At 45.3% G+C, this 16,221-nt stretch overlaps 1 protein-coding gene across 5 annotated transcripts in view; it reads right to left on the bottom strand.

Annotated features, from left to right (window-relative positions):
• The window catches only part of FAM168A (family with sequence similarity 168 member A), a 203,646-nt gene that overhangs the window by 24,251 nt on the left and 163,174 nt on the right, over positions 1-16,221 (bottom strand). For all 5 annotated transcript variants that reach the window (XM_052812267.1, XM_052812266.1, XM_052812263.1 and 2 more), the window contains one exon: positions 541-621. In XM_052812267.1, the coding sequence (XP_052668227.1) occupies positions 541-621 (81 nt within the window). The remainder of the gene's footprint in view (positions 1-540; positions 622-16,221) is intronic.

Genomic DNA, 16,221 nt, shown 5'->3' with positions numbered 1-16,221 from the left:
AAGAGCCATTTTAGGGCGGTTTGAAGGGCAGGAGCTGGACAGAAGACACTAGGACAGACCCAGAGTCCGTCGGTGCCACAGGAAAGCCGGGGACAGTAAAGACACGGCACGGGAGATCCAGACACCAAACAGGACACAGTTGCTGACGTTTCTGCATCTATGACATGGAAGGAGGAGAGAAGGACAAGCAGGGGGAAGGGGAAGGCAATCTCGGCGAGATAGCGTGTGGTATTCAGAAAATATTAAAAACCATCAATGTGCAGGTATCACAGCAATGAGGATTGTAAAATTCCCGGGATTAGTATTAAGATATAATTCATGGCTCAAAAGTACTTTGCAACATAGACAAATATTCACAATGGTGGGCATGAAGTTAATGGCAGAGTTAGGAAGGGAAGAGCTTAATACAGGCCCCTTGCCTGGGAAGTATTTGCTGACAAGCACATGGAAACTGCTGGGTTTTGTACACTGAGCAGCAAAAGGTAAATCCTCTTGCGTGTTTCAACATGCCTGATCTCTTCTCCATACACAGATTTTTACCTGGGGCATAGCCGGGGCTGCTGGTTGGATACATGTTTGGGTTGTAGGCTGGGGCAGCGGTGGGATAGCCCGTCGGATAACCTGCAATGAGAAAAAAAGAGAAATTATGCTTTTGTCAACAGGGAGAGAGAAAAGGACAGCATCCCTGGGAAGCAATAAACAACCTGTGTGAGCAAAGAGGCCAGCGGCACAGCTGAGAGGTAAAGCACAGACGTATTCTCAGTTGGCCAGGGTACAGGAAGGACTGTGAATGTGCTCTATAGACTTACATGTGACATCATCAGTATTTCATCTTTATTCCTCTAGAAAACAAGGACGATAACCAAAATGCAGAATGCAGGAATGTTCACTGTGCTCTGAAGAAAACTACCAAGAAAATACACACACTGAATGCAGAACTCAGCTACAAAAAACCACCAGCGCTGCAGTATTTGAAAGGTTTTCCTTTGATCATCGTACCACTTTTTGCATTCTAACAGCAGAGCTCAGCACCCAGCCTGAGTCCTCGGTGCTCAGCACTTCCATTAACCAGAGCTTCTTGCTAAAGGGAAGGTAGAGACGTTGCATGAGAACATGCCAGCCCTTATATTCACTCATGGCTGCACAACTGCCATCCCTGGGAGGGACCCAATTACCTGCCAGGCCACCTGGAAGTAACACGCATGGCAGCTTGTACCCTTTGAAGCCTCATGAGGTTTTAATGGGCACTTTAGAAAAGGTTGCAGAGCATCTTCAATTTTCATCATCTTCACTCAGATCGGTCACAGGGAGTTCAGGGAAAATAATCTAAACAGTCAGCTACATGGAGGCTTGGAAATCACTGCAGCCCAAGTCCCTATGTGCACCCACACACAGTGCAGATGTCTTGCACCAAACTCTTACTTCATTAGAAGTTCTTGTCCTCTACAAAGACCACAGACGACAACCTCCACACCTTGGTCCCCTCCGTTTTTGCTTTTGTTTACTGCCCTACTTCCATTTCTTGGAAGTCTTCCTGACTGAAAACAGTAACACTCGAGAAACTCCATCCTTTCTTACGTGCTCCTGCGTAAATCCCTCTGACAGACCGAACGGGACATGTTAATCTTCCTTTGCTGGCGGAGCGTTTGGCTTTGCTGTGCTTCACGGCCATGGCCACCGCCCCGGTTTATCTGTGCATCTCGTTGGCCATCGTCCCAGAGCAGAGCCAACCCAACGGCAGACAAAATGACCCTTGGAGAGTCTTTCTACGCCAAGCTTCACTGACGCTGTCTGCTGGTTGCCAGCAAAGGATGGAAGAGGTAATTAGCAGTCAATTCACACCCCATCTTTTTTTTTTTTTTCTTTATTAAATAAAAGCGAGTGTGGGCCTTTCCTCTCCCTTTCTGAGCAGTAAGACAAACACATCGCAATCTCTTCCTCCTATGCCCCAAAGCTCACTGCTCTTTGACTACGTGCAGATTTCTAAAACCTGGCACCCGTCACACAGCTGACTACTGCGGCAAAATTTTGAGGTTCATTTGAATAAATCTAATTCAACAATCATGACCACTGTACTGGAATAAATGACTGTATGTTCTACCCTCTCATTTTCATCAGTGATATATTTCGCTTCTAAATCAGGTTAATTAAAAATTGCTGTAGTTAATGTTGGATAAGCAGCAGTTTAACAGATTTTATTTTTTTTTTTAGGCTACATAAAACTATGTTGTCATCATACTCAGGAATATATACAGCCTTTTAGCAATCAAGAAGCTCCTCGGAAAGTTATTTGCAGATCCAGTGATTGCAAGCAGAACATTAATGATGAAGATCTTAAATCAGAAATATGCTTGCCTACTCTCTGCTTCATTAGAAGATAACAATTTCTTTTCCAGTATATTCATCGCTCCAGGGTCCTCCCATTGTCTGCTCGAGCTCAGTGATCCCACTTTGCCTCCTGACCAATCTGGCTAGGGGTGTTAAACCAACTCCAGCTCACTTCTTGACCACACCAAGCATATTTTCCCTATAATTCTCTCCACCGTGTTTCTACATGGGGTTTTACCTCCTCAGCACACAGTTTAGTAGCCGATGGCTGTGTGTGCGTGCCATGGTGTTGGGAAGTCCCTTGCTCATCAACTAAGGATGAGATCTAGATGATAGCCTTTTCGGGCACCAAGGGGTTCTTCTGGTCTTTGCTGATGGTTAATCCCCCCAAGTAAGTCCTGAATCCCATGAACTGCTGCAGTAGTCCTTAATAATAGTCCTTAAGTAATAGTTCTTAAATCAACAACCATGAAAAACATAGTCCTGCGTGGCTACATGCAGCAAAAGTTTAATCTGTGCCCTCTGAGATATCACCAGCAGACACACACTACCATATTCAGCCAAAAAACCTTCTCTTTTACTCGGACCAGAATTTTCAACATTAGGTTTACGGGTGAAAAACAAGCCTGAAATAAATCAGACCACTTTCAGACCACAGGAAAACTGTGGCTTTGGGTAAGCTTTTCCATGCAGCCCATTATTGAAAGACTTCACAGTTATTTCAGGCAGATGGAGACAACCATATATTTAGGTCTTCTTTCTCTTTTTTGGGGTTTAACTTATGCTTGGTAGGACTGCGTCTTGCTTACTGTGGTATCTTTTGTTGTTCTGAAAGAAAGTTATGGCCATTTTCAGAATAATTTCATTTCAGATAAATACCATTTCTATCAAGGAAGCTTTAATAGCTTCGGATGCAAAAAGATGCAGCCAGCCCTGCTCTACTCTATCTTCCACTCTGATCTCATAAAGTTTGATAAGTGCTGACCTCCAGCAAGAAAACTTGTCCTTTCTATTTCAAGGGGAAACGGAGATGGGAAAGGTGCAGGAAAATTAATGTGGTTTGCTCCTTTTTTGGACATACTAAAAGATAAGAAAGTAGTAGAATCTGGGGCAATTTGTGCCAGGGGAAACACGCTTGAAAATTCCCAGCACTCAAAACCCACTGGGTTTAAAAATACATGAGACAGTTTTATACCTTATTGGTTTTTGAGCCGTTAGGATTTATGTTTGTTGGCTCTTCTTCATCCCCCAAACGACCACAAACAAGCTTCCTCAGGAAAGCAAAAGCTGCAATCCCCATGGTGGTCCCCATGTCTTACATCCCCTGGGGTAGAAGACAAAGCTTGGATCTAACGACCAGGGATGAGCTCAGGAGAGGTGGCAGCACCAAAGCATCTGGCGTCCTGCTCTGATTTTCCCCCTGGATACCCTAAGAGATCTCCAGTAAATCCCTGTCCCTCCTGCTGACCCTGCTCCCCTCCTACCACATCTGTCTTGCTTCTTCACCTTGAATAAAAAATAACAGCAAGTGGGCCAAACCCACTTGTTTTGTGTTGAGTGCTGCTAATCTTCATGGGCTTCCTGCTGGAGACATGAAAATGTCAGGGACAGAAAAAAAATATCCTTTACTTTCTACTTGTACAGATCTGCACATGATGGGACCCTGTCTCTGCTGGGGCTTGGGGCCTTATTACAGCAATGATACAGAAGGAAAGAAAAATGAGATGAAAACATATCGAACAAAATTTATTAGAGTCCTCACAGAAGAAATCAAAAGTTGTTTTCTTGCTTTATTTTAATTTAATATCATCTCCACAATCAATAGGAGTAGGAAAGCCAGTGTTCATTTAATGTTCTCCCCAAGGAAAATATACAGCACTCCAACTTGGAGAAGCACTAACTGAACTGCTTTAAAAATTACGACTCAATAACTGCCTGTGCAAAGTGAAGAGCACACAGGGCTGCATCCAGTAGGTATTTTAAAGCTGTCTTTAATTTTTCATGTATTTCTAAATGTTTCTATACCATTATTTCCAGCTCTGCTCACCCCTGTCCTCTTTGGTGCAATGCTGCTTTTGATTAATGGCTTTTAGGCTACAAGTCCCAGCTACCCACCCCCTCTTTTTAACATGCACACCTTTAGGAGATGCACTAGTAAAGGAGTTAATGAAATAATTTAAAAAAGAGTGGCATACAGAGCCTTCAAATGTGTTTAACCACCAGCTTTGTTTAGCCCAGGCTCCTTCGTGATTATACTCAGAACACCCATAATAAAGCAGTCAGCTTATATTTCCAGCTATATATATTTTACTGCCTACATGGAAGACAGATGCGTGTGTAACCGTACACACGAGCTCACCGCAGACCTCTTCTGCACGAGACAAGAAATGGTTGGATGGGGCATTTAAGACAGCTCTCTCCATCCTGGCAGCCTTCTGGGATAACTTATTCCTGGTCTCGAGGTACTGAGCTCCTACGCAGACGCTGTGGTTTTTCTGTACGTCAGTAGACAAAAAATGCTGAATTACTGGGGAGAAATGAGAGGGCAGGAGAAAAAAACCACAGAGATGTCAGCAGGCAAAGGGCTGCCCTCGGAGGAAAGGTTAGCAGCAGGGTGGGGAGGATTAAAGAATTGAACAGGCAGCGATAGAGGGGAAGGGTATATTTGGGCTCATTCAAGGATTAGATTTGTTATATTCTCTTAATTCACTTCGGCATTTGAAATTCAGGGCGCTCATACCCAGCCCCAGGTGCAAACCAGCTCCAGCTCATCCTTCCCACGAGCCACTGGAAAAAACCTTGTGACACCCTGTAGGTCAGCACCACCAGGCTCCATAGGACCATGCACGAGGGACAAAGTGACATTAAAACCCCAGGGCAAAGGCACCTGCGGCAAGTTTTAGAGGGGCAGTCCCAATTCAAAGGTCTCCTCCTCATTTGTCTGCTTCCTCTAAAGTAGACTTCAGCATACACTGCCCATCCTCACCATAAATGAGCAACCTGCATCCACAGAATCACAGAACGGTTTCGGTTGGAAGGGACCTTCAAAGATCATCTAGTCCAACCCCCTGCCATGGGCAGGGACTTCTTCAACTAGATCAGGTTGCTCAAAGCTCCATCCAACCTGGTCTTGAACACTTCCAGGTATGGGGCATCCACAGCTTCTCTGGGCAACCTGTTCTGATGTTTCACCACCCTCATTGTAAAGAATTTCTTCCTTACGTCCAATCTAAACCTACCCTCCTTCAGTTTAAAACCATTACCCCTTGTCCTGTCACTGCAGGCCTTGGTAAAAAGCCTCTCTCCATCTTTCTTAGAGCCCCCTTTATATATTAAAAGGCTGCAATAAGGTCTCCCGGGAGCCTTCTCTTCTCCAGGCTGAACAACCCCAACGCTCTCTCAGCCTTTCCTTACAGGAGAGGTGTTCCAGCCCTCTGATCATCTTTGTGGCCTCCCCTGGACCTGCTCCAACAGGTCCCTGTCTCTCCTGTGCTGAGGACCCCAGAGCTGGACGCAGAACTGCAGGGGGGTCTCACCAGAGCGGAGCAGAGGGGCAGAATCCCCTCCCTCGACCTGCTGGCCACGCTGCTGGTGATGCAGCCCAGGACACGGTTGGCTTTCTGGGCTGCAAACACACATTGCCAGTTCATGTCCAATTTTTCATCCACCAGTATTCCCAAGTCCTTCTCCCCAAGGCTGCTCTCCATCCCTTCATCCCCCAACCTGTATGGATACCGGGGATTGCCCCGACCCATGTGCAGGACCTTGCACTTGGCCTTGTTGAACTTCGTGAGGTTCACCTGGGCCCACTCCTCAAGCCTGTCCAGGTCCCTTTGGATGGCATCATTTCCCTCTAGCCTACCACTCCAATCCAGATTTGAAAAAATGGAGTGAATTTACAAAAAGACTAAACTGCAGATGCATTATTACGATACTCTTTGACAGTGAAGAACCTCCTCAGGTTAACCAGCATCTTAGCCAGGCTGCGAGCCTGCCTCTGTAAGCTTTAGGTCTGATCCTGGAGCTTCAGAGACACCAACATGTGGTACCAAGCAGGGATTAGGCCACATTTCCCCCCAGATTTCATTCGTGTTTCTAATTGTGTCACCTACCGTGCATGTTTCTTACACCCATCTCACACAGCCTTCTGAAGGCACACTATAAACCTTGATATATCGTAAGATTCACGCCCTCTTGTCCTCCTGTTTCTGGATATGGGCTCTCCTCTGTGTACAAACGTCACAAAAGCCATGTCCAAGAGACAGTGGGGTGCTCAGGAACCACTGTGGACTTCAGGGGACCTTCCCTGGGGCTCTGCCACTCACTCCTCCCCTCCAGCCCTGCTGAAATGGAGAAACAACCCCGTTGTCCACACACCCAAGGCACACAGACGTTAAAAAGTGGAGCAGACAGAGCAGTTCAGAGTACTTAGAAAAGGAATCAATACGGTGATCTGAACCTGTCATGCTGAACTGGTCTGGTCATCCCACACCAAAGTCCTTCTCAAAAGGTGCTCGCTGGTTTTGAGCAGCCCAAACTCAACACGTTCACCCAGGGTTTGGCATCTGCCAGCAGCATCTACCATAATCCATCCACCCACAATTTCACGCCACATATGGGTGAGCTTCCGGCTCCAGATCACAAGCAAAATTGTCAGGAGCATCTAAAAAAGATACCAGTCAATGCAGCACTGAAAATCCACAAGTGCTAGGTCTCTGCAGGACTGAGGTACTTCTGAAACTCTTGAAAAAGAACTTGCTTCTCTTTGGCTAGAGAGCCCAGGTGGTTTGGTCCATGCTTCAGCCTTCCACCAGTGATTAGGTAAATGAATTGTCACTTACAACACTGATTTCCAAAATGTGCCATTTAATTTTTCAAGAATAGTTTCTGTTGGCCATTATCTGATTAGGATTTAAATTGCTACCAGCTGCCTAAATTAATTTACAAGACAAAATATTCTCCTTAATTCTTTTTCCTAGCAAGTCTCGAGGAGTGATACAATCCTAATAGCGGCCATATCACAGGGATTTTTACAGGGACAGATAATAAAGTCCCTTATCTAACTGCAGGACAAGGCACTATAAAACCAACCACACTTCAGCTCGTTGAACCACTGCCACTAAGGACTCCAGCTCACCGTTGCTCAGACACTTGCTGCATTATCTCAAGAGCTCCTTAACTACCAACATTCAACAGACTAAAAAGCCGGGCAGCCACACAAAACTGTTCATATTGTGTCATTTGTTGCTCCAAGGTAGATAAATTCAAGAGACCATTTTACTAATTCTCCCCTTTTAAGCCCCTAAACCACTGTATGCCAGTTTGTTTCTGCTGACCGATAGCTATGAAGGTCAAGGAACATTTTGTCTTTACAATCACCTCTTCAGGTCAGCCCTATGAAGCCAAAGTATTTTCACCTGCAAAATACTTTCATGTTATATTTTAAGGCCATCTACCATTTCTCATTTTTTATTGCCTAGACCTCAGAAACTCTTCAAAAATATTATTTATGAGTAAGTTCTCAGGACAGAAACGTGACAAACTTCATGTCTTCAACTTCACACTGCTGTAAATCCATTCCCTCTAGACTGATTGGGAATTTATTCTTGCAAAAAGTCACATTCTGTGACATGAATGTGCAAATTTGGTACTTGAGGAATTACCCCAGAGCTGAGAAACTGAAGAGCAGACACCATATAGGCTTCCTGGTGTAGCTCCACCAAAGCCTCCACCAGCCAGACTTGCAGCAACGCTCTTGAACGTTGATTGCCAGTAGCAATGACACCAGAAAGAATGAGCCTAATTATCATTGGGGGGGGCACAGAGAAAATAGCTGTGAAAGATATCTGGGAACTAATTCTGCATTGGAAACCAAGCGTCCAGGGATGAAGAGCTACAGCATTTCAGAAATGACATGCAGCATAAATTTAAACAAACCTTGCTCTCCTGTGGCATGAACCTTTCTCCATCCAGAAGGCTGTCTTTTCAGCCCACCTTGCTCCTCGCACAGCTGCAGAGCTTGGGGCTTGGGCCATGAATCTCGTCCTGCCTTTTGGGGAGCTGTCCCCCAGGGAATACCCCTTGGTGTATGGGAGGTAGGGAGGTGACCTCTGAATGGCTTCTTATGGAGGGCATTTTATACAGCTTTCCTGTTCAATGGGAACTATTTAAAACATCACTTACCTATATCAAAGATTAATTGCTCCAGATTTATCCCACCTAAATTAGGTGTGTAGCTGCCTTGATACAACACAGTTGCCTACCTGGTACACAGCAGGTATTCCTGCCACATCACTTTAGATGTTCACGGCCAGCCTGTTCATCCCCTTCCATAAGCCATGACCCAACGCTACCAGGCTGCTCTTTTTATGGGTCCAGCTGCCTTGGTGGGCACAGGGGCTGCACCAAGGTCAACGGAGAGCAACGCTTCTAAGACCAAACACCTGATTTACCAGCCAGGAGCCCTTTGTCACAAGTGACTTACAGACTAAGGGCTCTTAGGATGCTACAGGTACGAAGATTGTCAGTGTGTTTTAAGATGTTACTGTCCTTCAGCTAGAACTCGGGTCAAACTCAGTCCTAAAACATCAAGACACATCTCATCCATTAGACTTCACTTACCCCCAGCTTAATTTGGCCTCGTGCATTTTAAAAGGCAAATCTATTCTACTGGAACTCCTTTTATAGCTCAAAATGTACATTCCCCAATTCACAGACTTTTCCAAATCAAATTTAAGTCTAGAAGCAGTCTCCAACTCAGGAGGACAGAGCTGAAACCCTCCTAAACTGATTTCTATTTTGTTTTATGCTTAACACTTTAAATTATATCAACCTGAGTAAATCCTGTTTTGCCAGATCACAAATGCAACTACAGCAGGAAGGATGGCATAAGCTTTTGTTTCTTCCCTAATCAAGCAGAACCATTTAACAGTAGAATCAAGCACAGCGATTGCACGCACTTCCACGTCAAGCTCTACCCAAACCTCTCCCGCGTGCTGCTCCTTTGCCATCACAAAGGATGAGCATCCAGATCTGCAAATGCACCTTGATGCTGCAGGGAGCCCAGAGGCTGGGCCAGGTTTCATTTTACACTAATCATCCCACATTACTGCTGGTATCCCATCACTCACTCGCCACCTTGCCATGAAACTATTCCAGCCCACTCATGCTAAATGGATGTAAAAATAGAGGAAAAGCTGAAAGCAAGGGTGGAACCGTTCTGCAGAGCAAGTTAATGGATGGTGGAGAATCCAGCATTTCTGAAGTCTCTGAGGATAATAAATACATTCATTCCCATGAAAAAGTGCCACCCCCTTATTACTGTTTCAAGCCTCATCAGCCCAAGAGTAGAGCAGTCAAATGAACGTGTATTCAGCAGACAGAGCAACTGTTTTAAAAAAAGATTTGCTCTAGCATTTGACAACCTGCTTGCTTTCCTGGAGACCTTTTACAGTTGGTTCTTTTTTCACCCAAAAGGTCCTTTTCTTTATATAAGCAGCAACTTATTTCTTGCTCGTTACCTCTGGCCATGCAAAACCAATCTTCATGTGGACTGTAAAGGCACCCACAGCTTTGCTGGTGCTGTTGTTTCCCATTTTTAAACACTGATGTCCATACAGACCAGCAGCTGCTGACCTTGTACTCAGGCTGAGACTCTGAACTCAACACGTTATCGCAGAGCTGGAAAACCATAACTCACACTCGCTGCTCTTGAGACTGTAAGCCAGCACTGCCATCTGATCCTATGAAAATTAAAGGACTTTAATTAAATGGGGTAATTCATTGTATTTGCTGTTCAAGGGATGCCCTTGTGCATTCGTACTGATGAGAGACCTCGTGATGAGCTGCAGACAGACGGCCAAGCCCCCACAGCCCACAGGGGAACAGCGGTGGGGAGGGATCCGCGGGCTTATGCTGAAGGCAGCGGGGCTCTTGCTGGAGCGGGGTATGTCCTCCCCATCATTACAAAGTGCTTCGTGCCGACTCTCTTCCCGAGGCATTCGTAGCAATCACAGGATGGTTTGGGTTGGAAGGGACCTTCAAAGATCATCTGGTTCCAAACTCCTGCCATGGGCAGGGACACCTTCCACTTGACCAGGTTGCTCACAGCCCCATCCAACCTGGCCTTGAACACTGCCAGGGATGGGGCAGCCACAACTTCTCTGGGCAACCTGTGCCAGTGTCTCACTACCCTCATCATAAAAAATCTCCTCCCTATGTCCAGTCTAAACCTACCCTCTTTCAGTTGAAAACCATTGCCTCTTTTCCTTGGTGAAAACTCTCTCTCTGTCTTTCTTATAAGCCCCCTTTAAGTACTGGAAGGCTGCTGTAGGGTCTCCCCGGAGCATTCTCTTCTCCAGGCTGAACAACCCCAACTCTCTCAGCCTTTCTTCATAGCAGAGGCGTTCCAGCCCTCTGACCATTTTTGTGGCCTCCTCTGGACCTGCTCTAACAGGTCCATGTCTTTCTTGTACTGGGAACCCCACAATACTCTTGGTGGGGTCTCACAAGAGGGGAGTAAAGGGGAGAATCACCTCCCCCAACCAGGATATGATTGGCTTTCTGGGCTGCAAGCACACATTGCCGGCTCATGTCCAATTTTTGCGTGAAGCAAGGGAATAACAGAGCCTCACTGCCTCATGAGTCCCTCTGGCTTTACTCCAGCTCCACATTTCCAGGACCGTGAAGACGTTACACAGGGGTAGGCAGGCTCCCCAAGAGGGGAGGCAGCTCTGGACCTGCAGAGTAGAAGATGAGGAAGGTAGAACGCAAGTCCTCCAGTGTGAAAACTTCCGTAACTCCTTCCCTCTCCTTCATCTCCCTTCCCAGGATCACAGCTTGACCCAAAGGGTGGTGAATTCCACTTGTGTGAAAGCACACACTCTTTGAAGAAGGAGTTTTTCTTATGGGTCATCCACATCTTACATGATAAGCACAATGATTGAAGACTATACAGGTAGGAGCTCTACAGGCATCACAGATAACACAACTGTGCCGCGGCAACGGCTTCAGTATAAACCCACCCCCCAAAAAACCCTGACAAAAACTATATGAATCTGGCAAAAAATATTTTCTTTTTATGACCATTTCCTCTATAAGGACAGACCTATAAGACAGCACTGTTGAAAGTCATGGAAGTGGAAGAGGTGCCTTTGGCATGAAAGGTGATGGAGAGAAAACCTTCAGTTGATGGCATCATGGCATAGGCATGTGGTACCGTCTGTTTGTCTCCATTTCACAGGGTCACAACGTTGACACAATGAGGTCCTGCCTGCCTGGAAGAGATTTTCCCAGCTGGAGGTCAAAGACAGGGGATGGCTGCTGGGGCCTCCCTGCCCTGCAGAGCTGGAGAATCCTGGTTTCTTGGGAATTAGGCAGGAAAAGCAGTGGATTTGCACAGAGCTCTGAGCTCTTCCATGGGACCTTGTGGCTGTATGATGCAATATGTCAGCTTGAAGCTGTTGCCTTCAGCGTGCCAGGGAATTAAGAGACTTTACAAGACCAAAAAGATATTAAGAAAATGACAGAAGCACTGTTTTGTGCATACGTTGCCTTCATTTTCTCTTGCTCAGAGAAAACTTGCTTTCAGACCATTTTTTAAGGTTCAGTATGGTTGCAAGCTGTTGGCCCAAAGAGGTGATTCCCCTTTCCTTTCTTATTTCAGTTCCATCTCAGTTTTACTTCCCACCTACATCCAAAAGAAACCTCCCAGGCCTTACGGTAGCTTTCTGGGTTCAGGATGCATTTGCATGAGCAAAACTCATCTTGAAAACTAGGAGCAACTGTCCAAAAATATTAGGGAGATAGTTTGATTATTTAAGGCACATACTATAAATAAACCATAGTGACAGAACTTGACAGACTGTCAATCAATATAACTTCTGGGCAAGAGACGTGTCGTGTCATATCCTTTCCTATGTTGAGACAAGTCTCTATGGGAAAGAAGTTCTAGAAAACTGTTTAAGTCACGCAATATTAATGCTCCCTGCAATTATTTACTTCATTCTATATTTGACTAATCCAAAGCAAGATATGAACAGCCTCTAATGGTAAAATAAAATTGTTTGTTGCTCCAAAGAAAGCATAAGCCCGAGATAAAGAAGCCATTACAGTTTTTCTTAAACACTGAACTGTGGCCCCACCTTATCCGATAATGTTCCCCAGAGAAATATTTAGCTGGAAGGATTAAAATAAATTATGATAGCAGAAGACTGCTAAACTTGAAGCAGACCAAGTAGTATTCCTCCTATTCTCCCTAAGATAAGCCCTGAAGAATAATGATTTTCATTCTTCCTCAAAGGAATCCCAGTTGTGGAGAGAACCAGCTTGCCATCAGTCTGCAGCTAACGCCAGACATCCACATCAACGCTGGGTAAGCACTAATATGCCTGTCCAGAGCCAAGCAGAAAAGACTTATGAGGCCAGGGTTGCTGGGAGAGGGCAGATCTTTTATTAGAGAAGCTGACATAACTGCAAAAAAAGGGAAACTTTTTCAGGCACAAAAGTCCATCTGCAGCTCTCTCTCAGGAGAACTTGTCACCATTTAGTTCCTTGCACAGAAGACCAGACAGTGCAGGAAAAGCGAGTTTCAGAAGTAAATGCTGATACTCCCTGCAGTGCTTTAGCCCCGATGGGCTCTGGATGTAAGCAAGAGGACAGACCATGCTGCCAGAACAGCAGGAGCTGTACCGTACCATCACATAATCAAGCACACCCTTGCAGAGGATAGTACTGGGGAAGAGCAAGAGGTAAACATACCAAGGAAAGGCCCATTGCTGGAGAGCAAGCTGAATTGAGAAGGTTATTATTTACCAATAAGCTGAGCTGAGCACAAACACTGGGAGATATTGCTTGGTCACTAATAATTTGTTCAAATGACAACCGTTGCTGAGGTTACAGATGGGCTTCAGGAAGGGCCTCATCAACTTAATGAAGGACATTAACCTACCAGCAGCTGATGACTGTATCGCTGTCCTAGACCTGCTTGTAAACCTTTCCTCTTCTGAATCACCTACCAGAGGAATAACACAAGGCATGAGTGTGCATTGTCAAGACCTGAATAGCTTTGGTAGGATCATCCCTGGTCCTTGTGGAGATCCCGCAGCAGTGATGTGATGGACAAAACCGACTTTCCCTCTGAGAAGCTGTGCATAAGTTCAATTTAAAATGTAACGCCTGTTTCCTCCCCAGGAAAATTATCTCAGCAAACAGTGTTTCTCTTGTTCAGGCAAACAAAACTGTTCCTAAATTCTTCCATAAGGAGACATAAAAGATGGCTGTCAGGCCCTCAGATTAGTTGCAGGGACAGCGCATGGACCAAGAATGAAAAAGTCAAGGACTCTGAAAAACCTCTTTCCTAAAGCAGAGCAGGTAGCACTGGGCTGTGTTGTAGGCTGCACAAAAGTCACCCACAAAGAGATGAACCACCTGGCACAGCCAAGGTAGAAGAAATACTGCCGTCGGCCAGGTCGTGCCAAACCCCTTCCCTGCAGAACTGCTCTCTTGAGATGCGATCGGTAATAGATGCTCTGCTGTAGAAGAGGATGCTACTGGTAAAAGTGTCACCGTTTAGTAGCCAAGGTGAGAAGCATAAAGCCAAATTGCAGGTGTGTAAAAGGCAAATAGCAGCTTTTTATAGCTATGAACATTAAGACTTACAGAAATGAAGAAAATTTCTACACAGAGAACACCAGAACTTGGATGAGGACCTGAGATCCCAGACTGATAGTGTACCTGATGCCCAGCACTTCTTAACCTCTCAGCCAAGCTAGCACGAAAAGCCGAAGCAGGGCAAAGCAGACCCCATCCCAAGTCTCTTACCATGATGAGGCACAACAAATTCTTACTCAACTGACATGAGGTGTGGGCGATAGAGATTGGGACAACACATACCAGCAGCTGTATTGGATCAAACTAAAGGTCTGTCTAGTCCAGTACCCTGCCTCTGACAGTGGCCAAAACCACTCCTAGGACATCTGAGGAAGAGAGTAGGAAAAATAAATGTTTATCAATTCCCTTCAATACACTCTCAGCCTACAGCTGTTTACAGTTTGGGGAGTTCCTGTGCTAGATACTATTTTCACCACATTTATTATTTATTATTCATTATTTATTATTTCTCTCTTAGTGGGTTTCTTTTCCATGGTCTTGTCAAGTCTTCCCTTTCAGCCTTGGATCTCCACGGCCCAAATACTTGTTGAAGAAACTCCATCTTTGGTTTGTTGCAAACATTTATTTCACTTTCCTTCATTTGATGACTCCTAGTTTTTGTACTACAGAAATGGAGAATGACTTATTTTTAGTGACCATGTCACCCATGGCTCTATTGACCTCTCTCATATTCCCCTTGGTCGTGTCTTTCTTAGGCTGCAGCTTTCCAGGTTACTCAGTTGCTCCCCTTACGGAAGCCTTTCCAGACCTTTTTTGCCCCCACTGTCCTTCTCTGTACCTCCTCCAGCTCTCCTAAAGCCTTTCTGAGATGGGGGCCAAAACCACGCAGAGTGTTCCAGAGCTGGGTGAACCAGGGAGATGCCCAGAGCTGTACTGGCAAGCTCTGGTCCTCAACTCCTTTCCTGATTAATTCCTACTGTAATATTTGCCTTTTTGGACAGGTGCTGAACATTGAGCTGATGTTTTCACGGCACTGGCTGTCATGGTCCAGGACCCTCCTCCTGAGTGGGAATGGTCAGCTCAGACCCCAGCATTTTACATGTGAGATTAAGACTCCTTTTCCTCACATGCATCACTTCACATTCACTTATACTGAATTTCATCTTTACGCAAGTCTCACAAGAGGCTACTGCAAACCTTCACACTCAGCCCTCATCTTCTATTGGCCTGATTAATTTAAAATTAGCACTCCTCAGCACTCCTTCCCTTTCCCTGGTCACTTCTGAAAGTGCTGAACAAACCCAGCTCCCACTGACCTCTGCCAAACGCCAGGACCCCTTCACGAGAAAAGCCTGTTACTTACTCCAACCCCCTCTTTTTATCTTTTAATAAATTACTTATCCTGGAAAGGACCTTCTCTTTCCTCCCATGGTGCTTAGTTTCTCTACAGATCTTTGCTGAGGGACCTTGTGGAACCCATTGGAAATGCCACCTCCTCCCTGCAGGGGCTTGTTGACATCCTTGGAGAATGGCAGTAGGTTTGTGAGGTTTCGGCACATACTGTCCTAGGACTAAGCTACTTCTTTCCTTCTTAATCTTTGTTATTTTCAAAATCTTTACTTCAAAAGACAGTGAAATATGTTCTTCTCTTCTGCAGAGTAATGAGGATGAAGCACAACTACTTCATCAGGCCCTTAACTCAGCCAATATCTTAAATTTAAAGGAAAATAGAGTAACTGTTCCTCTTCCTGCTCACAGTGACTATACATAGCTCATTTTTCATCCTGTCCAGAGGCTCTTTCCTCTGTCTTTTCTTGAATATTGTAGAAAGCATCTTCTGGGGCTGTTATAACATTTAGAAGGTCAGCAAGGGTGTACAGCAGGTGAGGATATGCCACAGCAGGGCATCTGAGATGGCAGCTGAACTGATCCAGAATGACAAACTAAAGGGAGGTTACGGTCACAAAAGTGACGGGGTTGCCTTTTTTTCTGAAAAACCTCTACTTTCCCATGTGTACTCAGAGTCAAATCTGGTTACTTCACCAGCAGAAGTCGCCTTCTGCTCTCACTGGCTTATAGATGTGACGTGGTTCAGGGAAAGTGAGCTGGAGCCTTGCTCAATTCATGTATCTTTAATGGAATAATTACTTACATTCGTAATACTGAATATGCATTTCTTTCTCTGAACTGAAATCTGCACTGAAGTGCAGAGGTTGGAAGGAAAAAAAACTGCAGTAAACTGAAATTTGGGGAGATGTACGTGAAGAGAAGGAAGATGAGGAC

This window comes from Harpia harpyja, chromosome 17 (assembly GCF_026419915.1).
Source record: "Harpia harpyja isolate bHarHar1 chromosome 17, bHarHar1 primary haplotype, whole genome shotgun sequence".
In the NCBI taxonomy this organism is placed as follows: domain Eukaryota; kingdom Metazoa; phylum Chordata; class Aves; order Accipitriformes; family Accipitridae; genus Harpia; species Harpia harpyja.
The sequence above is the reverse complement of the archived record's forward strand: the minus strand, read 5'-3'. Positions and strand labels throughout refer to the sequence as shown.